Source organism: Bison bison, unplaced genomic scaffold (assembly GCF_000754665.1).
Source record: "Bison bison bison isolate TAMUID 2011002044 unplaced genomic scaffold, Bison_UMD1.0 scf7180017864300, whole genome shotgun sequence".
Lineage (NCBI taxonomy): Eukaryota > Metazoa > Chordata > Mammalia > Artiodactyla > Bovidae > Bison > Bison bison.
In genome coordinates this window covers 953,509-980,339 of record NW_011494872.1, presented here as the reverse complement: position 1 = coordinate 980,339, position 26,831 = coordinate 953,509, and the positions used below count along the sequence as shown (strand labels likewise).

Here is a 26,831-nt window from a genome sequence, read left to right as displayed (position 1 = left end):
TCTCCAATGCATGAAAGTGAAAAGTGAAAAGTGAAAATGAAGTCGCTCAGTCATGTCTGATTCTTAGCGACCCCATGGACTGTAGCCCACCGGACTCCTCCATCCATGGGATTTTCCAGGCAAGAGTACTGGAGTAGGGTGCCATTGCCTTCTCTGCACTTATCACTAGGGAAATGCAAATTAAAGATCACCACACCTCAATTAGGATAGCTGCTATTTCATACTACTGGACTACATACTTTGAAATGGTTAGAACGGTAAACTTTGTTATCTCAATTAAAATTTTTTAAAGGATTTGGGAACATCAATTTATGGGGTTTTTTGTTTTATTTTTACATTTCTCAAGTTTTCTTGGAGAAATTTTAAATAATATATGGAAGTACTGGATTCATGATGGCAGTATGAAGAGACTTGACTGATTCTTAAAATAAGTGTTTAAAAATGTAGAATTCAAACAAAAAAAAATGTAGAATTCAGTATTTTATGTTTTTGTAAACCCCAAGTACTTAAATTTGAGTTGAAATTTCTTGTATGGATCTTAAGGACTATAGCATTTTTTAAGGAATATATACATTTTTACATAGGGTTTTTACTATATTTAAAGAAAAGTAAATTTTATCTCCTATATTGCTGTGTTAAGGTCAGTCTTTAAAGAGTTTAAAGCTTCTTCAATGTTGTCAAAGCAGTGAAAAAGACGCTAACACAGTTTTTTTTCTATGACAAAAGAAACAAATTGATATTCCTCAATAGCAGTCTTTAAAGAGTTAAAAACTTTTTCAATGTTGTCAGTGAAAAAGCTGTTAACACAATAGATTTTTTTATGATAAAAGAAACAAGCTGATCTTTTTCAATAGCCTTTTATATTTACCAAATAGTATTTAGTACTTTAATACTTAACCTACTTTGAGATGAAACAGTGAAAGGATTTCATGGGACCAAAATATGCAACAGCTATTTCTTACATTTAGATTAGCACCCCATGCTAGAATAAATCCTGGATAAATTCATCTCCATGAAAACATACGACTGATCATGTTCCCTTACTTTCCCCTATACTTTTGTGTAGTTTTCTATTCCCTATATGATAATTACTATTAACATTTAGTATTTATATTTGTGTATAATTAGTTAGGCCCTCATTACCTAATCTTACATTATTTATTTATGCAGTTAAGTTTCCTGGTATTACTGATAGGCAGATTGGAGAGAAAAGGAAAGGTGAAAGTAGAAATTAACAAATTAGAAAATACGAGTTCAGTGAAAAACGACGGACTCCTTTTATTTTTGTGTGCACGGAGTCTTCCTTGCTATACCTCAGTTTTCTCCAGTTGGGGCGGGCAGACTTATTGCAGTGGCTTCTCTTGCTGCAGAGACAGGCTCTAGGCTGTGCTCTCAGTGGCTGTGGCACACGGGCTTAGTCGCCCCCAAGCATGTGGAATCTTCCCAATTCAGGGATCTAACCCACGTCCCCTGTATTGCAAGGCGAACTCCTAACCACTGGAACACTGTATGTCAAATATAAACTCACAAGTGTGACTGCATCTTCCTAAATTAGCAAATTTAAGCTGGTAGTTAAATTGAATAGATAAAACAGAAGAAACAGGAAAAGTAATCAAGGGCTTTCAAGAGGGTAAATCTAGCATACCAGAAATAAAGATGAAAACTCTTCCAACTCATGTAAAGCTAGGATGTGCAGTGTGCTGTGCTGTGACAGACCAGAACATTTTTCATTATACTCAACTATTATCAACCATAATTTATCAATTGCATTTATTAAACTTTAAGGAAATATCTTATCACTTATGGATAGGACTTCCGACTTTAAAAGTTCTCAGATCTTGAGAGTTGGAAAAAAGGGTATCAGTTAATGTTAGATAATTATTGTTAGCATGAGAATAGTATGAGGTAGGGAATTACTGGTTTGGGGAGGATGTTGATCTACTTAGGGATGAAGTATAGTAATACGTATAAATTACTTTGAAATGTTTTGCCAACACATAATGTGTGTACATGTAAGTAAAATTATACATGTATGTGAAAGTCAAAGTTGCTCAGCTGCGTCCAGCATATGCATATACACATGTCAAAGTGTTAGTCAGTTGTGTTCAACTCTGAGACCTCACGGACTAGGGCCCACCAAGCTCCTAATCCATGGGATTTTTCAAGCAAGAATACTGGAGAGAGTTGGCATTTCCTCCCCCAGGGGATCTTCCCCACCCAGGGATCAAACCTGTGTCTCCTGCATTGGCAGGTGGATTCTTTACAACTAAGCCACCTGGGAAGCCCAAAAGCTAGGATAACTGATAACAAAACTGAAAACATAGCATTAAATCAAGACAATCACTGAGGTCCAATAAAAACTCTCAACTCAGATGAGCTTCCCTGGTTGGCAGTATTTGTGTTTATTGTTATTCACTAATGACAAGAGATAAAAACATATCCATGACTTCCCAGGCAAAAAGAACAGAACCTCAGTGTTTGGTACCCTTGTGGACATTTTCTTTCCCTTGGCTAATTTAAACCTGTATCTTTACCCTGTAATAAACTGTAACCATGAATATACTGGTTTAAGTTGAGTTCTATCTTCCAGTGACTTATCAAACCTAAGAATGATTTGGAGAACCTCCTCAAGCTGCAATTGGTGTCAGGACTGGTCTCAGGGGAACAGTCTTCCCCCTAACTATACAGTTGTTTAAACTGACTTAACACTCTTCAGTGATTCCCCTCCCTTTGAATATGGGTGGAAATAGTGACTTGCTTTCAACCAATTATGTGGTAAAGGTTATGAGATACACACGATTACATGTTCGCTGTTAGGTGAAATAAGACTGTTGCACCCTCTTGCTGGAGTTTTTCCCTCCCTTGCCAGCAGTGAACTGCTGACATGCTGGGGGCTGCCAATGCTGGCCGGTTCACACGGCAGGGAACTGAAGGCAGTTTCTATCAGCTGAGGACAATCTCTGGCCAACAGTCAACAAGAAATTGAAGTCTTCAGTCTTACAACCATAAGAAACTGAATTCTCTGGGGAAGCCTCAGATAAGACTGCAACCCCACTTATACCTTGACTGAAGTCTTGTGAGATGTTGTGTAGACCCATCCCAGAAGCCTGTCCCAGAGAAATGGTGAGATAATAAATGTGTATTGTTCAAGCCACTAATTTCATGGTAAGTTTAATGCAACAGTAGAAAACCAATATAGCCCAACTCCACCATCATTGTTACACATAAGCACTCAGACTGTTACCCTATCTTCTCCATATAACTAATTATAATTCTGATAAAATTAATAGCCAGTAGTTATAATATTACTTTGACTTCATAAATACAGCTGAGCAATATTCTCAAACTAAACTATGATTAATTTTCTTTTCTTGGACACAATTTTTCCTGGAGTTAAAAGAAGCTTGGATTTTTTTGTTTGCCCGATTTTCTATTTATTTATCATACTATTTTCTATTTATTTATCACTGAAACTCTTCTCCAAATGTCCAATGATTAGTATGTTCAAACACATTTGGTTGTTAAACAAGATACATAAAATTGCACATAAGCATAAAGACTGATAAGTTCAAGAAGTAAATTTTAAAACCTCACTCACAAAAAGACACAAAAAATATAGACAATCCACACAGAAGTTAATCGTTACATGAGAATGACAACAAAATAAAATGATGATGAGAAAACAATAAAACAGCCAATAAGAAAATGTGCAAAATACATGAATAGAAAAAAGTTAACAAGCAGCAGCTCCCTCAAGTTGAATGCTGAGTAGAGGAGAGAGGGTAACATTTTCATACTCTTTCAGTTTTGTACCATATGTGTATTATTGCTTTTTCAGAAATACATATAAAGTATTACTGAAAGTAAAAGAAAATAAGTTATGTTTTATATTTAGCCATGTAGTAAAGTATCCTATATTTTTCTATAAAAGATAATCAATTTCCCAAGACATGCAGAACCGATTTTTTCATTTCCTTCTTACCTATCCTATCACAGAGGACAGGACACTACTTCCAAATATATTCATATGTTCAATAAAATCTACCCCATTCATAGAGGCAATGATCATTTCTAACATTGTCCCTTGCCACCTTCCACACATTTGTGCTAGGTCAGGAGTGCTGTTCAGTAAGTGCTTGATGAATTTAATTGAGGTGATCTGTATTTCGTCCTTTTCACCCCACTCTGATAAAGCTTTTATACTTTAAATACTTCTTTGTTTTTAAAAGATTTACTTATTTATTTACTTATGGCTGGGTCTTTGTTGCTGCATGAGGGCTTTCTCTAGTTGCAGAGAATGAGAGCTATTCTCTAGTAGTTTGAGGACCTTTCACTGTAGTGACTTCTCTTGTTATGGAGCACAGGCTCCATAGGCTCTAGGGGGTACTGTAGCACATGGGCTCAGCAGTTGCGACTTGCAGGCTCCAGAGCTCAGGCTCAGTAGTTGTGACACGTGGTGAGTTGCCCCGGGACGTGTGGGATCTTCTCAGAGCAAAGATCAAACTCATGTCCTCTGCATTGGCAGGTAGATTCTTAACTATTGGACCACCAGGGAGACCCTTAAATACTCCTTTGCTTCTATTAAATAATCTCTTTTCTAGGATAATCCATCCTTTTATATTGATTAGACTTGATGAAGACAAACTGATGGCTGAATAATTATATTCATTTTAGTCAATCACTGTTGTGATACATTTCAATTATTATAAAGTCACTCTAATTCTTGGGTTCTTCTTAAAAATAAAATTTCAAAACTCATCAAAAATCGGAAATCCATTGTTTTGCTCATATTCAATTTGCTTTGACAGAAATTCTTTACTTGGCTTGCCAATTTCATCTCGAGAGAAGAGATTGACATCAGGAATGAAATAGTGCTCAAGGTGTTCTGTCTTGAGACACTGAAGAAAGTATGTCACACAGTTATCAAAGCAGAGCTCCAGGTCTTTGTAGAGCCACCAACTGTCATGCGGGTTCTGGGTACAGACATGAAGGAAGGCAGTCTTCACATGATAAGAACAGAACTTATCCAGTCCCCTTTGCTTTCCAAACTTTTTTTTCAGTTGTTCTAAAAGGTATTTCATCAGCTTTAAACACTCTTTCCTGTTGAATAGAAAACAGAAGCATTTATTTTTATTTCTTTACAACCTTTTTCATTCCACAAACAACTTTAGGCATCTTACAGGAAAAACATACAAAGATGTAATAAACAATACAGATATATAATACATTTTTTATAAAGACACAAAAAACAATAAAGGTATGTATGTGTGCGTGCGTGCTCAGTCACTTCAGTCCTGTAGGACTCTTTCTGACCCTATTTACTGTACCCCGCAAGGCTCCTCTGTCCGTGGGATTCTCCAGGCAAGAATACTGGAGTGGGTTGCCATGCCCTCCCCAGGGGATCTTCCCAACCCAGGGATTGAACCCACATCTCCTGCATTGCAGGTGGACTCTTTACTGCTGAGCTACTAGGGAAGCCCAAAGATATGTATAAATAATATAATTAGAGTCATTCTAAAACCTAATTATTTTTTCAAATACATACTTTAAAAGTTTCAAAAACATATTTTCTCCTTCCCTCTTCCCCATTCATAGCTTAAGTTTTTATTCTATTAGGATTAATTCAACTACATGAAAACTAACAGATATTTTACATTATTCATCCAGTTTAGTATTTAGAAAAATCTTGTTTTAATTTTTATAAAATCATTGTCTTATTTTGATTTAGATTAATCATTCAGTTATTTTGGTAGCTGACAAAATTTAATGTTTATAAAATTATTAAGCCTTATCAACAATAGACTTTTCTTAATGCTTGCTTCAAAGCCTGCATGTGAAGCCTTAAAGAACCCTCTGTGCCCACACTTTGGGTATCCTTGGTTTAACCTTTTAACTTCTGTGATCCTTATTCTATTCAGCTTTGAAAGTGAAAGTGAAAGTGACAGTCGCTCAGTCGTGTCTGACTCTTTGCAACTCCATGGACTATATTCAGTCCATGGAATTCTCTAGTCCAGAATGGAGTGGGTAGCCTTTCCCTGCCCCAGGGGATCTTTCCAACCCAGGGATCGAACCCAGGTCTCCTACATTGCATGTGGATTTTTTACCAGCTGAGCCACAAGGGAAGCCCAAGAATACCGGAGTGGGTAGCCTGTCCCTTCTCCAGCAGATCTTCCGGACCCAGGAATCAAACTGGGCTCTCCTGCATTGCAAGCAGATTCTTTACCAACTGAGCTATCAGGAAAGCCCAACTTGAGAAACTGAAATGAATGATTCTTTTCAAAACTCAGTTCTTTATGGTATGTATGCTAATCAAGAAAAATAATTACCCACATCTTAGTGCTGTTTCAAACTTGGCTTGTCATTCCCTGGCCTTCCTCATAGCTAAACCATCTCAAAGCAAGCACCAGCACCCAATAAGAGTGGTCCTTTGGTCTCTTCCCATTATTGCAACATTATTATTCATTGCCTTGAACCAACCAGAACGCTAAGGCAAACCCAACTGTCATGGCTAGTATTCACACCCTCCACTCTTTCCTCCTCTCAGACGTCCACAGCATCCAGGCTCAGGTCTATGCTCCCCAGCAGTCCCTTTTTTTTTTAAGATTATTTTTTTAATGTGGACCATTTTTAAAGTCTTTATCAAATTTTGTTACAATGCTGCTTCTGTTTTATGTTTTAGTTTTTGTGCCTCAAGGCACACAGGAATCTTAGCTTCCTGACCAGGGATTGATCCCACACCCTCTGCACTGGAAGCTGAAGCCTTAACCATGGGCCACCAGGGAGGTCCCAGCATTGCTTCTAACAACATTCTTTCCTTAGTCCCTTGGACCTGGCGTCCTTGGTTTCATGTTTACACTCCAATACCCCTGGTCAATCCAGCCATGTGCTGCCCCCAGGACTCAACCCAGCAGTGGTAATCTTCAGGTTTCAACTATGGAGTCAGCAAAGAACTAAGCATTCTATTGGTATGTCTGTCATTTACAAAATAAGGAGGTTACCTGCAACATTTTACTCCTTCAGTTTCACAGCATGTTTTAGTTTGTCCGTGATTTGTCAAAATGGCCTTTTCAATGTGAGAGAAGGACAGCCGCCATGTTTCTTCTTAATATCCAAAAGAAAAACATAAAAGCACTTTACCAAAAGCATCTAGTAACAAACAAATATTTAAGTGATTTCCTTCATTAAAATATAATTCTGAAAAATTTCTAGGAGGAGACAGACCAAAAGAAGTGAACGGATAAATAATGTGCTTACATATTAAAACAAGTGATCTGACCAAGCAAACAATGGGCCAAGATAGAGAACAATTAGGGGAAGAAGTCAGAGCTTAATATAGTGAGCTATGGTAAGATCTATTGCTTTTTATGTGTTGCTAAATTCTGTTTGCTGATGTTTTGTCTCTATATTGTTTATTCTTTTATACTATCCTTGCAAAGTTTTAGTATTTATGCAAAATGAATCAGGGAATGTTTCCTTTTTTTCTATTTTTTGGAATTTTACGTAATAGAATGATTTCCCCTGTCTCCCCAAGTTTTACCATGGATAGCTCTGACCCATCCTATCACTGTTGAGTTTTAATACCAGGCATTGGTTTTTCATTTTAAAAGTCAATCAACACAACCTGTAGCATTAACAGAACAGGGGAGAAACATATGACCAACTCAACAGATGCAGAAAATGCAGCCAATAAAATTTAATATTCATTCATCGTTTAAACACCTTTCAGTAATTTAAATGCAGATGGAACCTTGATCTGATGATAGCAATATGATAATCTAACATAAAAAGTTGAAGTTTTTTCTTTGAAAACAGGAAGGTAGGCTGCTATCCTCATTCCGTTTGACATGCAATAGCTATCGTAGCAGGCACAGTAAGAGAAGGAAAAATAGGGTGATAGCACTGGAAAGAGAAAAACAAAGCCATCATTTCTGATCGATGATATAATCGTGTATATAGAAAATACAAAAGAAACATAATGACAGGTATGTGTGAGTTCCATATATTCTTCAGTCTACTTATCTGTTTTACAATTTTTCATAATGTTACAACTGCCTATGAGTAAATCTGATAAAAGATATACAAAATTTCTGTGGAGAACATTCTAAAACTTCACTGAAAAGTATTAGAGGCAATCCAAATAAACAGAGATGTGCACCTGCACATGAATTAAAGACTCATTATTATAAATACATCACATCTCCCCAAATTCATCTGCAGATTCAATGCTCTCACAATCAAAACTCCAGGAAAAAATGTTTGTGGAACTTGACAATACCAACATTTTTATAAAAATAACAAAGGGTCAAAAATATCTAAAATGCTCTTGAAGAAGGACAGAGTGGGAAAGCAACTATTGAGACTTATAAAGTGGCATTATGTATGACATAATGGTATATAGCCCATGGACAGACAAAGATTTTGGGGGGACAGAAAAAAGCATATAATACATATATAATATACAGATAATAAATATATGGAAAAGGTGGCACAGAGAGAGGTGTGCTCACTGCTGCTATATAAATCCATTTACAACAATCCATTCATGCCACTCTGGAAAAGGCAAACTCTGCAGAGATGGTAAACAGATCAGTGGTTGCCAGAGATTTGGGATGGGGAAGGTTGAGTAAGTAGAGGGACTTTTCAGGGAAGTGAAAACATTATGTAATTATAGATAATGATGCAATGCATTTGTCAAAACCAATAGGACTTCATGGCATGAAGAGTGAACCTTAACATACACAAACTGTTAAAAAGTCATTTAGATGGTCAAGGGATCTCAGGAAGGAATGCACACTGTGAAAAGGGGCTCTAACTGTATCACAAACATATGACACAACCTCCCTGAAGGGGCTGGGGGCAAAAGGTGTTGACTGAAGTTGCTTTGGAAACAGGGTCTGTAAGACTGAAGGTGAAAGGAACGGTACATGTGCCCCGTGCACACAGGGGAATGGGTTTGCAATTCTGAAGCGCTCATATGTGTGGGTGGGAACTGAACAAGGAACGATGGGCTAGGTGGGTGGCAGATGGTAGGAGCCAGGTTTCTCACTGTTGGAGTGAAAGGTTACAGATAGCAAGGAGGGAGGGCAAGATGACCCACGTGGTAACGGATTACAGTTAGAGGCATCAGCATGAACTCATGTACCACTTGATACAAATACAGGTGGTGAGCTGTGCATATCCTGGGGATAGTATACATACACATATTTCCTTGCTCCCCTAGCTGAAAGGGACGACACCCTAGCAGCAGAACACACATAGCACCCAGATCACACTTCTACAGTTCTAGTATACATTCTACAATAAAATGATCCAGAGAGTTCCTTGGAGAAATGGCTGATTCTAGGACTGAAGCAGGAATTACGCAAGATGAGCCTGGAGCATCTTGTAGTGCCAGAAAGTGAATGAGTACTGAAAATAAAAACCAAAAAAACCACAATTATGGGACATATGTCCAAAGGATACAGGAGCCAACTGCAAGAGCTCCTGAAGACCAAAGCTAGAACAATTTAGGCAACAAAATGAAAGCAGTATTGAATTATAGCCCAAAATATGAGACAAATATCCATGAGTCCATACTGATATGGTTTAAGTAAACAGATTAGAGAGAAGAGATAAATCTCCCATGCAGAAGAATTCTGAATAATTTGTGTAAATACTCTGCTCTTAAAGAGGTGAGCTTAAGTGTGAGCTGTGCACAGTGACTTCCTTCCAAAACGCACAGTATGAAAAGGGGGGAAAGAGAAGATCTTAACAGGGAAGAAACCTGGCAAACACTCCCTGAGCCAGGAGATTAAGGTCCACACCAGCAGTGTTAAGTCAGGCCCACGATGTACCGTTGACGCAGTGTTATGAGAACGGCACTTCATTTCTGCAGTCCTCCTCCCCCAAACCCAGAACTGCAATCTAATCACAAGAAAAACATGAGACACATGCCAAATGAGGGCTGTTCCACAAAATATCTGACTGGTACTCTTCAAAACTGTCAAGGTCACCAAAAACAAAGACTGAGAAACTGTCACAGTCAAGAGGAAACTAAGGAGACATGACGACTATATGGAACGTAGCATCCTACATGGGCTCCTGGAACAGAAGGAGGACATCAGGTAGAAACTAAGGAAATCTAAGTAACAGGACTACATTAATATTGGTTCATTAATTGTGACAAATGTGTCATATTAATGTAAGATGCTAAAATGGAAAATTGGTTACGTGGTATATAGGAATTCTCTATACTATCTTTGTACTTTTTTGGCAAATCTTAAAACTATTCTAAAATTAAAAGTTTATTTTAAATAACGACATTGAGGTATCATTTCTCCCTTTTTTGAGTTATTGGCAAACATTCCAAAGTTTAATGAGTTCTGTTGATGAAGCTGAGGGTGAACTGGGTACTTTCCTACACGCAGCTGTTGGGAATGCAAATTGGTAATTCTGTATGGAGGTGACTTTGGCAATACTAGCAAAATTAGATATGGATTTACTATTCCTTGACAAACTGCAAAAATAGACTGTAAAAAGGAATGGGTGCTCAAAAAAACCCTTGGTGGGGTTTTTGAAAAGGTACACATACCTCAATGTTCACAGCCGCATTGTTCACAACTGTCAAGATATGAAAGTAACCCAAGTGTCCATCAACAGATGAATGGATAAAGCAGCTGTGGTATATATACAGTGGAATACTACTCAGTCATTAAAAAAAAGAATGAAATTTTGCCATCTGCAGCAACATGGACAGACTTGAAGGGCATTATGCGAAATGAAATAAGTCAGACAGAGAAAGACAAAAACACTCTATGACATGATTTTATACATGGAATTTAAAAAAATAAACTAGTGAAAATAACAATAAGATTCACAGATAAAAGACAACAAATGAGTGGTTACCAGTGGAGGGGGCAATACAGGGGTGAGGAAGTGGGAAAGACAAACTACTGGGCATAAGACTACAAGGATGTATCATCATACAACACAGGAAATATATAGCTAATATTTTGCAATAATTCTCAATAGAAAGTAACCTTTAAAAAGAGCATAAAAATTTTGTTAAAAGAAGAAATGAGTGCTGGTCTTCCATGGTAGCTCAGTGATAAAGAATCCGCCTGGCAACAAAGGATCGGCAGGAGATACAGGTTAGGTCCCTGATCTGGGAAGATCTCACAGGCCTTGGAGAAACTAAGCCCGTGCACCATAACTATACAGCCTGTGCCCCAGAGCCTGGAGGCCATGACCACTGAAGCCTGTGCACCACAAGAGAGCTGCCGCAACAAGAAGTCTGCGCACCACAGCTAGAGAGGAGCCCCCAGCTGTCCACAACCAGAGAAAAGGCTAAGGAGCAATGAAGACCCAACATAGCCAAAAGAAAGTAAATACATAGAAGTATTTTAAAAAACAAAAAAAGGAATGAGTGCTATCTCTATATAGAGCTATGGCGTGATAGCCAAGATATTAAGTAAAAATAGAAAAAGTATACTCATTATCTTAAAAAGGGGGTTGCATATAAATATATATACATACGCATATATATTACAGACAAAAAATGCTTGTACTTTTTAAAAACGAAAGGTAAACCCAAAACAATTAATGGATTTCCAATCGGGAAAGGAGAGAAGAGGGTAGAAGAAACATACAAGGAAGCTGTGTTTCCCTAAGAATACTTTTCTCTGTAGCTTTGACTTTGAGACCATATGAATGCTTTATAAATTTAAAAAACAAAACTAAATCAACATTTAAAATCCAATGTCTAAAATTAGAAACAATAATGAAAATGAATTTTAAGCATGCTGAGTTGGTTAGCTTAACCCACCAGGCTTCAGTAGCTGCAGAACATGAGCTCGGTAGTTGCTGCTCCAGGTCTTAGAGCTCAGGCTCAGTAGTTTGTGGTGCCCAGGCTTAGCTGCCCCGTGGCATGTGGGATCTTCCCGTACCAGGGATCAAACCCATGTCCCCTGCACTGGCAGGTGGATTCTTAACCACTGTACTACCAGGGATGCCCGAGAAAAATGTTATTTTAAAACAAGTTGTGGAATTAGCTAGAATACTTTACCCATAAACATGTCAGCATGATTTTCGGAGGTCAGTATTTATCTGTGTGTGTTTGATACTTAAGGTAAGATTTGCAAACAGTGAAACACACAAATCTTAAATATTGCATTTGATGAGTTTTGACAAATGACTATACCTGTGTAATTTAAGCCGTATCTGGAGTTAAAAAGTTATCATCACTCCAGAAAGTTCTCTTGTGCCCCTGCCTAATCAATCCAGTCACCTCAGGCAACCAATGTTCTAATTAAAAATAAAAAACTGTAGATAAATCTCGCCTGTTCTCAAATGTAATATAATTGAGCTTATACAGTACGGACCTTTCGTTTGTTTTCTTTCACCTGTCTTAATGTTTTTAAGACCCTCTTTTATCAGTAGTTCATTGATTTCTGTTGCTGAGTAGTATTCTAGTTTATAAACATTATATCCATTATCTTTTGATGGACTTCTGGGCTATTTACAGATTTTGGCTGTTATGTATATTCTTGTATAAATGTGTTATGGACTTCATGTTGGATTAGGGAAGACATATGTTTTACTGTATAAGAAACTGCCAGACTGTTTCTCAAAGTGATTGTACCATTTAACACTTCCATCAACAGTGTATGGATTATTCTTTTTAAATAAAGCTTTTCATGTTCATTGACTGGAATATCAGAACTGAAATTGATGAATAACTTTTTTGCATTTAAATGAATTTAAAATGTAGGCAGACAATTTAGATATTTGAGAACGCTGCAGTTTTACTGATTTTTTTTTCTATTTTAGCATTCTTTGCATACATTTTGACATGAGGTATTGATAAATGTGATGAAATGTATAGTCCTTGCCATGCTCATTAAGTATCATTGTGAAAATGATCTTTAATGCAAAGAAATATCTTCTAGTTTTATTTTATACATAATGATACTTGTATTTAGTTGATGTTCAATCTCTTTTGTTAGATAAAGTCAACTATGGATGATTACCAGTTTGAAGAAATTTGTATTTTAATGTTTGTACATTTTAGTGTAATAAAAACTATTATGTTTCAAGTCTTAAGGTCAGAAAATAAACTTAATATTTTGACTGTCTTTTTATCTTAACAAAAAGAACTGCAAATAAAGTTTATACTTTTAAAAAATAATTATATTCTTGGTAACAACACCTGTATTATTATTTTGATAACAATTTTTTTTCATTTTTTGATAATATCAAAATCATATTATTTTTGATTCAAAAAAGATTGAAATTTTTGATAAAAAAATCAAACAAAGTGTATATTTTAAAATATACCTGTGACCAGGATATTTTTAATAAGATATTTGAAAAGAAAAAAGCTAATATAGGTGTAATACATACCTATCTATTGATAATACAAGTTATTTTCATTGCCCCTCTTAGCCACTCAGATACACACAGACATAGCCACAGGGTTTTGCCTAAATATGAATAATCTGAAATGAGGAGAGATGGAGACCAGCCAAGGGTGCCAGAGCAGAGGTCAGCTGAGTGCCTGACCGCCTCCACTTTTATCTTAGGCATGGATATGAGGAACTATCTAACCACACTGGCCTTTGTATAGCCACATGGCCACTGAAGCATGCTTCCTCATCTCTAGGCTGATGGGTCTCCCAGTCACCCCCAAGGTAGTTGGCCAAGGGCCACAAAGAGAGCAGTATGGGTCCTGTTGAGATTTCTGTATCACATGCAATGAGGGTTTCTTGGGATAGCCCTGCTAGAAACTGTACACCCTTCTCCAGAAAGTTATATTCCTTTCACAAAATCATGATACATGTAATTCCTTCTTATAAACAACTTTTCTTACAGAAAATGACTCCTACATATATGCAATATAAAGTTATGAGGTGTGTCCACAAAACAAGCCATCAAACTAAGCATGATGGACGATTTCTTGGATATGTTCATTTGTTATCTGATCTCATCTGTTATCAGATAACTTGGCTTCTTTTGTTATCTGTCCTCCAATTTCCTTGGAGTCCAGCAGTAGTAGGTGCTAAAAGTCCTTTATAATTTATGAGAGAAAAAGAAAATAATCGGTGAATTTTTTTTCTACCTCAGAAGATATCACCATTATTCAGCTTCACCTGTAGACTATCTCAGCCCAGTCTTCACAACTTGAATGTTACCCAAGACCACCACCTGAAAACCTGTCCTGACCCAGAAGGCCACGGTACACGGGTGAGGAGACCCAACCAGTGGGCAGAATCGCAGCTGAGGCTGCAAGGAAGTTCTGCCAGCGGCATGGGGAGCAGTAGAAGCAGACAGAGGAGAGAGGAACGAGGCTGGAGTGACAGCTGAGGCTCTGGTGATAACATCAGGAATACACAGCTGCCATTAACTCAACTAGGGATTCTACAAGCACTGCCTCATTTTTATCTTCCCAGAATCTTTCAAGTAGTTTTGATTAACCCACATATGCAGATGACCAAAACAGGTTTAGAGGGGCTTGATAACTAGCTCCAGATCACACACCTAATGAGGGAAGAAGCCTCAGGATTCAAATCCAGGGCAGTCAGATTGCAAGGCCAGTCCTGCTTTTCTTTACTAGCAAGAAACAAACAAAAACAACATTCAAACGCGGGCTAGTAAACATTTTAAAGCTGAGTATTCGATATTACTATTAAAATTATGCCCTTTGCAATTCCATCTCTCACCAAACTCCTGTCTTAGCCCAATGGTTCTTGAAATGCCAACAGTACCAGTTGATCTTTCACTGCCCTAGAATGTAACATTAATGACTCTTTTATCTATGGATATCTTTACGTAAAGCTTCATAATCAAGATACCTTGGAAAAGACTTCCTTCCTTTGCGTGCTTGGGTACCAGGTAAAATGGCTGTCGTTTTAGATTGTCCTTAACTTTTGTTCCAAGCCAGTTACTGATGGGCAGGCCTTTCTGGGTGCTAGCAGGCCAGCTGCTTTTTGACTCCAAAGCCAGGATTATATCCACAGATATTTCTCTAGGTTTTCTAATCAGAAGTGTTACAGCAGGGCTCCCTCTTTTCTTCCTCTCCATAATGACATCAGTATCTGTTTAAAGATATAATAAGGAAGAAAGGGCTTATCAATCCATTTTTCTCTGACAACACAGGAAAAATAATTATAATTGGAGACCTGTAAATACTAACTGTAAGACAAAAATTAGTTCTAAAGAAGAAAATGACCCCACAAGGCAGTGTTTTACTCATTTAACCAGTATTGATTGATACCCCTCATGCAGTGGGGGTATCATCAAGATTCTGTTTCATATATAAAACAAGGAGCCCCCAAGGATTGTGGGATCTGGGAGTGCTGTGATTAAATTTTCATTTCAATTTGTGTTTGACAGTTGGAGGAAGGCCTGCATATGAGGTCGGATGAGCAGCACGAAGGAGAGACGTGATTTAGAAGACCTCACCAGGAAGTCCCTAGCAGTCCAGTGGCTGGGACTCTGAGCTGATGCTGTCAAGGGTCGGGGTTCAAACCCTGGTCTGGTAACTAAGATCCTACAAGCCATGTGGGGCAGCCAAATTAAAAAAAAAAAAAGATCACAGCAACAGACCAACTCAGAGGGCAGAGGCCTGTCGTACAGAGAAGCAGTGAGCATTAAGACACAGGGAGCAACTGTCATTCACTGTAGCATGATTCACAACAGCCAAGATATGGAGACAATCCACTGACAGATGAATAAGTAGAGACTGTGGCATATACAGACAATGGAATATGATTCAGCCGTAACAAGGAAGAAAATCCTGCCATTTGTTAACAATGTGGATGAATGTGGAAGTCATTCAGTTCAGTCACTCAGTCGTGTCCAATTCTTTGCGACCCCATGGACTGCAGCACGCCAGGCTTTCCTGTCCATCACCAACTCCCGGAGCTTACTCAAACTCACGTCCATGGAGTTAGTGATGCCATCCAACCATCTCATCCTCTGTCATCTGCTTCTCCCACCTTCAATCTTTCCCAGCATCAGGGTCTTTTCAAATGACTCAGTTCTTCACATCAGGTGGCCAAACTATTAGAGTTTCAGCTTCAGTATCAGTCCTTCCAATCAGGACTGATTTCCTTTAGGATAGACTGGTTGGATCTCCTTGCTGTCCCAGGGGCTCTCAAAAGTCTTCTCCAACACCACAGTTCAAAAGCATCAATTCTTTGGTGCTCAGCTTTCTTTATAGTCCAACTCTCACATCCATACATGACTACTGGAAAAACCATAGCTTTGACTAGATGGATTGTTGTTGGCAAGTAATGTCTCTACTTTTTAATATGCTGTCTAGGTTGGTCATAGCTTTTCTTCCAAGGAGCAAGTGTCTTTTAATTTCATGGCTGCAGTCACCATCTGCAGTGATTTTGGAGCCCAAGAAAATAAAGTCTGTCACTGTTTCCACTGTTTACCCATCTCTTTGCCATGAAGTGATGGGACCAGATGCTATAATCTGAATGTTGAGTTTTAAGCCAACATTTTCACTCTCCTCTTTCACTTTCATTGAGAGGCTCTTTATTCTTTGCTTTCTGCCATAAGTGTGGTATCTGCATATCTGAGGTTATTGATAATTCTCCCAGCAATCTTGATTTCAGCTTGTGCTTCATCCAGTCCAGCATTTCACATGATGTACTCTGCATAGAAGTTAAATAAGCACAGTGACAATATACAGCCTTTACTTACTCCTTTGCCGATTTGGAACAGTCTGTTGTTCCATATCCATTTCTAACTGGATACAGATTTGACCTGCATATAGATTTCCTAGGAGGTAGGTCAGCTGGTCTGGTATTCCCATCTCTTGAAGAATTCTCCACAATTTGCTGTGATCCACACAGTCAAAGGCTTTGGCATAGTCAATAAAGCAGAAGTAGATATTTTTCTGGAACTCCCTTGCTTTTTTGAATGTTCAGCAGATGTTGGCAATTTGATCTCTGGTTCCTCTGCCTTTACTAAATCCAGCTTGAACATTTAAGAGAGGCTGACATGGTCTAGGCTTGAGGCCTCAAGGTCTTAAAGGGATTAAGATTAAAGTATGAAAGGAAAGAAAGGAAGAGGGAGCAGAGTGAACCAGATACAAGCAAACCTTTGGGGAGGATGGACCCTTGCCCAGCCAGTGACACAGAGGGAGAGGGAGCTAGAGCCTGGGGAACAAAGCTCCACCAGAATGCTGGAGTCCCCTCCCAAGGAAGGGGCAGAGCAGGGCGAGAGACAGGAGCAGCCCCAACCCCACCCACTTCCTATCCAGTCTCAGCGTCCTGGGCAGGCCATCTGAGTGCTTCCCATGTGTCAGTGTGTGTAATACCTGCACTGAAACCCCGCTTGTGGGAGCAGGTAACTCAGCTGTCACTCAGCCCTGTTTTCCAGGTTTGAGCATGACCCCTCCATCTCAGGAAACATGCGCGCCACTCAGAAGACACTCGGGGACAGCCCTGACGGTCCAGTGGCTAAGATGCCTCACTCCCAATGCAGAGGCTGAGAAGCACTGGAGCATCTTTGAGGAGCTACCCCATGTCCGGGCAGGGGAGAAGCCCCAGCAAGACAGTAGGAGGGGCAAAATTACATTTAGAATCAAACCCCATACCTGCCAGAGATGCTCAGAGGGCTCAAACAAACCTTGTGCACACCAGGACCCAAAGACCCCACAGAGACTGAGACAGAACTGTGTTTGAGTGTCTCCTGCGGAGGTACAGGTCAGCAGTGGAAGTCATTGTGCTAAGTAAAATGCATGACCTCATTTATACAAAGAATCTAAAAAAGTCGAATACATAGCAGCAGACTGTACAACAGTGGTTACCAGTGGTGGGCAGGTAGGGAAAATGGGAAGACGTTCATCAAAGAGTACAGAGTTGCAGTTATATAGGGCGAGTAAGTCTAGAGATCTAACATACAGATCTTACAGTACTGTTAATACTGTTAATACAGTACTGTTAATACAACTGTACTGTTTATGGGCATTGTGCTAAGAGAGTAGGTTTCAGATACTCTCACTTCACACACAAAAGGCAACTCTGGGACAAGATGCTAATTAGCTTGACCGTGCTAGTCAGTTCATTATGTGTATCAAAACATCACGTTGTACACCTTGATTATGGACAATTTTTATTTAAAAAAAAAAAAAAGACCCATGTATTGGAAGTGAAAGCAATAAAGAGGTTCAAATTAATAGAACTGGTAGATAAAACTGAATCTGTGAGGTAAGGGAGAAGGTAGGAGTCGGGGAGGCCATCTCGTGATGCTGGCCTGGGAAATGGTTGACGCTGAGTCTACTGTTCAACACAGAGTTGGCTGAAGAAAGACTGGACTGAGATGAACTTCATTTCATCTACACTGAGTTCTAGGTGCATGTGGGAAACCCAACTGGAGATGGCCACTGGCTAGAAATTTGGGAAAGGCTTCTAGAGGACAGATACTGGCTTTGGGGGGCAGGGTGTACAAGCAGTAGTGAAAAACCTCTCCCAGATAAGACTTTCAGAAAGGACGACAATGGGAGAGAGGACATATCTCCAAGGAGAAAATCCCACCGCATACCCTCATTTTCTTTGTCACTAAATCCAGAAACCCACTTCCTTCTTACCCATGACGTCTCCTTTAGTCCTATTACCACCTAGGAGTGTCCATCCACTTTTCAGAGGCCCCCCAACACATGGTCTCTGGATCCCTTCCTTCTTACCTCGCTCCTTCCATCGTTCCCTCTCCTGCATTGGTGGCCTCCCCTCCTACCGGATCATTCCTGTCTTCACACAAAGGGGATCCAGTGTCTCTCATCCTAAAGGACACTCTCCGTTGACCCTGCATCTATGCTGCCTCCCCACTTACCCATCCTTCCACTTCCTTTGCAGCCAACACTTTCTAAAGAATTACCATTATGCTGTTTCTACAGCATCCCGACCCTTCTCTCTCACGTGCTGAGGACTCCACTGAAACTTCTGAGTCAAACTTACCAACAATCCCCAAAAAACAAACCGAACCAAGTGCAAACATGATCTGGACGTTAGTGCGCTGTAAACACTGAGCACTCCTGCAGAACACGCATAGTCTCCTTTTGCTCCCTCTCTTCTCTCCAGCCCCTAATGAGATCCTCTTCTTATCACTCTGCTTAATACTGCAATTTCCCCCCGGGCCATCCCCCAGCATTCCTGAACCCTCTGATTTTACTATACTTTTTCACCATAGGATTCTCTTAACTTATCCAAAGCCAAACTCTCAACTGCCTTCTTAAACTATCTTCTTCACAGAAGTCAGAGCAAATTTTTAAAAGCGTGAAGCCAATCAATCATTAATGAATGAAAGTCACTCAGTCATGTCTGACTCTTTGTGACCCCATGGACCTTGCAGTCCATGGAATTCTCTAGGCCAGAATACTAGAGTGGGTAGCCCTTGCCTTCTCCAGGGGCTCTTCCCAACCCAGGGATGAACCCAGGTCTCCCGCACTGCGGGCAGATTCTTTACCAGCTGGGCCACAAGGGAATCAATTACCCTCTAATTAAGACCTGAATTCTCAATGGAACATGGCATAAAATCTGAACTCCTTTCCAGGATCCACAAGTCCTCCTAGAATCTGGCCCATAGCCACTTTTACTTCATTTCATGTCACTCCTCCCCTTGTCCACATGGCCCTCTTTTTGCTCCTTGAGCTTATCAAGCTCTTTTCTGCCACAGGGCTTTACTCCACCACCCACTCTATCCCAACTGCTACCACGTCTCCCAGTTCATTCCCTTCAAAGCACACACTGTAATTTGCTTTTGCAAATTCAGGAGGGGAGTCCCACTGATTTTACTCAACCACCTATACCCAAGGGTGCAGGCAGCTTCTCAGCAAATATTCAGTGAAGATCAAAATAGAGCCAACTGGAAATTCTCTGGTGGTCCTGTGGCTAGGACTCTGTGCTTTCACCACCAGGAGCCCAGGTTCAATCCCTGATCAGGGAACTAAGATCCCACAGGGCCACATGGTGCGGCTAAAAAAAACAAAAGCAAACAAAAGAGAGCCAATCAGCATTTAGGATGAATACCAAGAAAATGCAGTAGACGAAAATTAAGAGCAAAAGCTTGTTTCTAGAAGGTAGTCTGGGCTTCCCAGGTGGTGCTAGTGGTAAAGAATCCGCCTGCCAATGCAGGAGACATAAGAGACACGGGTTCAATCCCTGAGTCAGGAAGATCCCCTGGTGGAGGGCATGGCACCTACTCCAGTATTCTTGCCTGGAGAATCCCATGGACAGAGGAGCCTAGTGGGCTACAGTTTCTGTAGGGTCTCAAAGAGTTGGACACAACTGAAATGACTTGGCATGCATGTAGTCAACAGTCTACTGCAGGGAAATCAAAAAAGATCAGGAGAGGAAATTAGTGCATATGATTAGACCTTAAAGAATCAAAAGTCAAAGATCTTACCTTCAATATGTTTAATTTCTTCCTTAATGATTTTCCTGAATTTGAACAGCATCTTAGAAGCCGATAAGATTCCCCCTTCTAAGAACTGATCCAGAGGACTTCCTTTGGGATTTCTTTTGAATTTCACAAAGTAATGAGCACTACTGTTGCAATATTCTTCCAGCTGAATTCGGGGAACCTCCAGTGTGAACATAAGATCAAATTCATTAGGAGCAGAAATCTAAGAAACAGGAAAAATAGCACTGATTGTGTTTGCCTGTAAATATGTTCCAACCCACTACAATCTTTTTCATGAAATTTCCACTTAAAATCATACTGTGAAAAGCAAGATTCCTAATATTTATACCCACTGAGACTACTAGAGCTGGGAAAATATTATTGGTTTCAATTTTCAGGTTCTATACTCATTTATAAAAACTATACTCATTTTTAAAAACAATTTAAAATAATATTCAAGGTTTAAAATCTGTACCAGTTTTTTTCCCTGAGTTCAAAGCTTGATAAAATTAAAGACCTTTAAGATGCCACCTTTTATGTCACAAGCTACACACTGAGCCACCCTCCTGTCACTGGTCTCAAAAATGTGTGTAGTTACTTCCTGGCTAGTTGATCAAGGCCCCTTGCCTTACAGCTGTCATCCAAATTAAGTGTTAGCTCCAAGTCACACACTAACTAAATAGTGTCTTTGAACCACAGCATTTTAAAAGCTTCAGGGTATTTCCTTGAAGTCCTGTGGTTAGGACTCCAAGTTTTTGCTGCCAAGGGCACATGTTCAGTCCCTGGTGGGGGAACTAAGATATCAAAAGCTGCACAGCATGGCTAAAAAATAAATATCATCATATATATAAAGAGCATCAAAGAATCTTCTTCATCACCACAATAATAATGATAGCAATTATAATCAATGATTACTTTCTTATATTAAAAATGCAGGGACTTCCCCAGTGGTTAAGAATCTGTCTTACAATGCAGGGCACATGGGTTCAATCCTTGTCAGGGGATTAAGATTGCACACACCGTGGGGCAGCTGGGCCCAAGACCTGCACCTACAGAGCCTGTGCACTCCAGTCTGTGTGCCACAACTCCACAGAAGCCCACATGCCACCGCATAAGATCCCATGTGCTGCAACTGAGACCCCATGGAGCCAAAATAAATTAAAAATAAATAATATTTTAAATGCACGAGTCTTTCACTCATTAGCGGTAAGCTTCAAACACAGCTACTGGACTGTCTTATTGAACACAATTATCTGGTGGCCGTATGTTTTTTGCCCCCCACATCAATGTGGCTAGTCCGCATTGAGATGTACAGGTGCTGTGTGAACTATATCCTCTCCAAATTCATATACTGAAGCCCTAGCCCTCAATGTGACTATACTTGGGAGACAGGGCTTTTAGGAATTAATGAAGGTAATGAGATCATAAGGGGTAGGGTCTTAGTTGACAGGACTGGTGGACTTATAAGAAGTGAGATCAGTCATGTCTCTCTGAACACGTGCTGAGGAACACGGTGAGGATACAGGAACAAGGTCTGCAAAGCAGGCTGAGAGCCCTCACCAGAACCTAGCCATTTTGGTACCCCAATCATGGACTTCCAGCCTCCAGAACTGTGAGAAAATAAATGTCTGTTGTTTAAGCCTCTCAGTCTATGACATTTTGTTATGGTAGCCCAAGCTGACTAGGAGATACTACAAGGGTTAAACAAACACTTGAAGTGCCATCCATGGGAATGAAGTACCAGCCTCTGAAAATCCACTCCTCCAGAAATGGTCAAATTCAGCTTTTTCAGATCTCTGTAAATTAACCAAATGGCCTGCAACAATCCAAGGAGGATTTATTCAAGAAAAATGGCTGAATCTCAGTAAGGACAGTGAGCCTTGTGGACATTCTAAATTCTACATTCTACCGCCATGCCCAGCAGCATTCCCACTTCTGATCAGAAACCTCCATCAAGAGTAGCCACGACCCTGACTTCTAACAGCAAATGTTAGGTTTGCCTGTTTGGGAACATCATATAAACTAAATCATATAGTAGGAACTCTTTACATCTGACTTCTTTCATTCATCATTGTGAGACTCATCCAGATCACTATATCTATAGTGGCAGTTCTCATTCTTTATAGTATTCCAATCAATTAATGGAATATACCAAAATAGATTTATGTATTCTGTTGTTGAATATTGTTTCCAATTTTAACTACAAATAGTTCTGAGTTTAATTATTATAGTTATTCTGAGCATTCTTACATATGTCTTTGGGTGGCCATGGGCACTCATTTCTATTGGATATACACCCAGAATAGGACTGCTGGACCATAGGATAGGCAAACCTTTAACTTTAGAAAAAAATTTTAGTTTTCAAAAGAGGAAGTACCAACTTATCCTCCCATCATCAACATAAAGGAATTTCAGTTGCTTCACATCTTCCTCAAACTTGGAATTGTCAAAATTTTAAATTTAAAATTTAACATTTAAAATTTTAGCTCAATGAGCAAAAATTAGGTCCATGTGGACAAGAGGAAGATGACATGAAACAAAGCTGAAGAGGAGGCCATGGCCCAGATTCTGCGAGGACATGTAGATCCTGGAAAGGAGTTCAGATTTATTCCACTGTGTTCATTGAGAATGTAGGTTTTAGTTTTATATTTTTGAAAATTTACTCTGGCCTCTGTGGAGAAGATATTACAAGAAGGCAAATAAGGAGATCAGAAAGGCAAAAGTTCAGGTGAAAGATGGTGGCTTAGATGGGGGTGGGGGTGAGGTGCTGGGGATTGACAAAAAGAACATATGAACTGGCAAGCCCACAGGGATTTCTACAAGAAACTTTCCAGATTTTCACCCAGAATTTGATACTACATACAATAAAATGCATGAATGGAAATGCATCAATATGAATCCAAGTGAAAGAGTTAATGAGAAGTATCTTTTACTTCTCAAAGTAATGGAATCAATTCAGAAAGTTTGGAACCCCATTTTGAAATTCAAGTGCATGCATAAAATAAAAAATACACCAAAATAACAGTGAACAAAATAAAAAGCAATAATATTGTTCTTTTATGTGCTTTTCTGAATTTTCCAGGGAAATCAACACAGAACAGTGGCAAATACAGGAGAGGCTGAGGACAGAGGTACAGAGGGTTAGTACTGCTGTGCCATGGTCTACTGGAGGGCAGGCAGTGGGTCAACTCTAAAATGAACATGAAGACCTTTTAGAATCAATTTTTAAAAATCAATATATGTTTTAGATAAAACAAATTTCATTGGATTTCTTTTCATCAGCTTGATTTTAAAAAGGAGACTTGTGAATGGATAACAAGGAACTCTGCTCAATATAACAACCTAAATGGGAAAAGAATTTGAAAAAGAATAGATACATATATATGTATAAATGAATCATTTTGCTGTACTCCTGAATCTATCACAACACTGTTAATCAACTATACTCCAATATAAAATAAAGTTTTTAAAAAAATAAATAAAAATGAGAGTGATTCTGACTGGACACCGCTCTCTAAATGTCTTAATTGTCCTTGAGTTCTAACTAATAACTTTCTCTTTTCCTTTGAACCATGCATAGAACTGAACAGTTTGATATTTATGTAATAAGAATCATGCTCTAGACAGATAGTCTGATATAAGTTTTGCTCATTTGGCTTTCAAGTAGCTTTAGATGAAATTATGAGTGGTCTTCAGTGTTAAAAGTATTTAAGATCTAAAACCAGGTACATACACTACATCTTCCTGTGATAAATATCACTGCATGTGTGACTGCTCAGTCCTGTTCAACCTGTTGGGACCCCGTGGTCTGTAGCCTGCCAGGCTCCTCAGTCCTTGGAATTTTCCAGGCAAGAATACTGGAGTGGGTTGCCATTTGCTACTCCAGAAGAACAGTACAAAAAAAAAAAAAAAATCTAAAAAAAAAAAGTCTTAATGACTTGGATAACCACGATGGTGTGGTCACTAACCAGAGCCAGACATCTTGGAGAGTTAAGTCAAGTGGGCCTTAGGAGGAATTACTACAAAGCAAGCTAGTGGAGATGATGAATTCCAGCTGAGCTATTTAAAATCCTTCAAGATGATGCCATTACAAGTGCTTCACTCAAACTGGCAGCAAATTTGGAAAACTCAGCAGTGGACACAGGACTGGAAAAGATCAGTTTTCATTTCAATTGCAAAGAAGGACAAGGCCAAAGAATGTTCAAACTATGTGCATCCATTTCACATGCTAGCAAAGTAATACTCAAGATCCTTCAAGCCAGGCTTCAGCAGTAAGTGAACCAAGAACTTCCAGATGTACAAGCTGGATTTAGAAAAAGCAGAGGAACCAGAGATCAAATTGCCAACATCTGCTGGATCACAGATAAAGCAAGAGAATTCCAGAACAACATCTACTTCTGCTTCACTGGTTATGCTAAAGCCTTTGACTGTGCGGATCACAACAAATTGTAGAAAATTCTTAAAGAGATGGGAATACAAGACCACCTTACCTGCCTCCAGAGAAATCTGTATGCAGGTCAAGAAGCAACAGTTAGAACGGAACATGGAACAACGGACTGGTTCCAAATAGGAAAAGGAGTACGTCAAGGCTGTATATTGTCACTCTGCTTAATTAACTTCTATGAAGAGTACATAATGCAGATGATAGGCTGGATGGAACTCAAGCTGGAATCAAGATTGCAGGGAGAAATATCAATAACCTCAGATATGCAGATGATATCACCATCTGGCAAATTATACCACCTAATGGCAGAAAATGAAGAGGAACTAAAGAACCTCTTCATGAAGCTGAAAGCTAAGTGAAAAGCTGGCTTAAAACTCACCATTAAGAAAACTAAGATGATGGCATCCAGTCTCATCACATCATGGCAAATAGAAGGGGAAAATATAGAAACAGTGACAGATTTTATTTTCCTGGGCTCCAAAATCACTGTGGACAGTGACTGCAGCCATGAAATTAAAAGATACTTGCTCCTTGGAAGAAGAGCTATGACCAACCTAGACAGTGTATTAAAAAGCAGAAACATCACTTTGCCAAAAACCGTCCATCTAGTCAAAGCTATGCTTTTTCAGTAGTCATGTATGGATGTGAGAGTTTGACCTTAAAGAAGGTTGGACCTGTGAAGAACTGATGCTTTCAAACTGTGGTGCTGGAGAAGACTCTTCAGAGTCCTTTGGACAGTAAAGAAATCAAACTAGTCAATCCTAAAGTAAATCAACCCTGAAAGTTCATTAGAAGGACTGATGCTAAAGCTGAAGCTCCAATACTTTGGCCACCTGGAAGAGCTGACTCATAAGAAAAGACTGATGATGGGAAAGATTGAGGGCAGGGGGAGAAGGGAGAGACAGAGGATGAGATGGTTCCACGGCATCACACAATGAATGGACAGGAGTTTGAACAGACTCCCAGAGATGGTGAAGGACAGGGAAGCCTGGTGCGCTGCAATCCATGGTGTGGCAGAGTCAGACAAACACGACTTAGTGACCGAACAAGAACTACTCCAGGGGATCTTCGCCATCCAGAGATCGAATTCAGGTCTCCCACATTGGCAGGCGGATTCTTGACCACTGTGCTAACCAGGGAAGCTCAAATAGAACTGTTCAGTTCAGTCACTCAGTCGTGTCCGACTCTTTGCGACCCCATGGACTGCAGCACGCCAGGCCTCCCTGTCCATCACCAACTCCCGGAGTTTACTCAAATGCCCATTGAGTCGGTGATGCCATCCAACCATCTCATCTTCTGTCGTCCCCTTCTCTCCTCCCGCCTTCAATCTTTCCCAGCATCAGGGTCTTTTCAAATGAGTCAGCTCTTCCAGGTGGTCAAAGTATTGGAGTTTCAGCTTCAACAATGAACTTCAAATAGCACTGAGTCCACACCAATAAAATGAGCAGCCATATAGCGTTCCAAGTTGTGACCAATAAAAATGAGCAGCCCTATAGGGTTCAAAATGGTGTAAAACATTCTCTGACGGTGCAGTTTACAATCTAAATGGAAAGCCAAAACAAATCAGCGTTTTAATGAGGTGTCACAGACCACTCAAGCATTACTTCCGAAAGGAAGTGAGGGGCGCGCAGGAGGTGGGTATTCTCCCGGGAACTGCGGAGGAGGCGCCCGGCGACTCACCTTCACTCGCTCGTAGTAGCTCCCTGTGCGGAGCAGGTCGACGCCTTTGAACTCCGACTCGCGGCTGTTCAGCCGCCGCAGCAGGTGGTCCCCCAGCCTGTTCACCACCTCCGCCGCTACGGATATCTCCTGACGGCTCAACTTCAACTTCTCCAGCACGGCCCGGGGCTTCCAGGCACCGGGCGCCTCCTCCCTTCGCCCGAGATGCGGAGAGGGGGCCCGCGGGCCGAGGCCGGGGCCTTCCGGGGGCCCGGACTGGGGTCTCCGCGCCCGAGCGGAGCTCGCGGTTCCCCGGCTGCGAGTCGAAGCCCTGGAC

The 26,831-nt window shown here is 40.0% G+C and overlaps 1 protein-coding gene across 1 annotated transcript in view; it reads right to left on the bottom strand.

Annotated features, from left to right (window-relative positions):
• Nucleotides 1–3,409: 3,409 nt before the first annotated feature.
• Nucleotides 3,410–26,831, bottom strand: part of MB21D1 (Mab-21 domain containing 1) — a 29,887-nt gene continuing 6,465 nt past the window's right edge. Inside the window, exons 2-6 of the mRNA XM_010851275.1 lie at nucleotides 26,516–26,825; nucleotides 20,395–20,614; nucleotides 14,829–15,071; nucleotides 6,999–7,101; nucleotides 3,410–5,100 (exon numbers count right to left, since the gene is read on the bottom strand). Coding sequence (XP_010849577.1) covers nucleotides 4,749–5,100; nucleotides 6,999–7,101; nucleotides 14,829–15,071; nucleotides 20,395–20,614; nucleotides 26,516–26,825 — 1,228 coding nt within the window. The 3' untranslated portion in view covers nucleotides 3,410–4,748. The remainder of the gene's footprint in view (nucleotides 5,101–6,998; nucleotides 7,102–14,828; nucleotides 15,072–20,394; nucleotides 20,615–26,515; nucleotides 26,826–26,831) is intronic.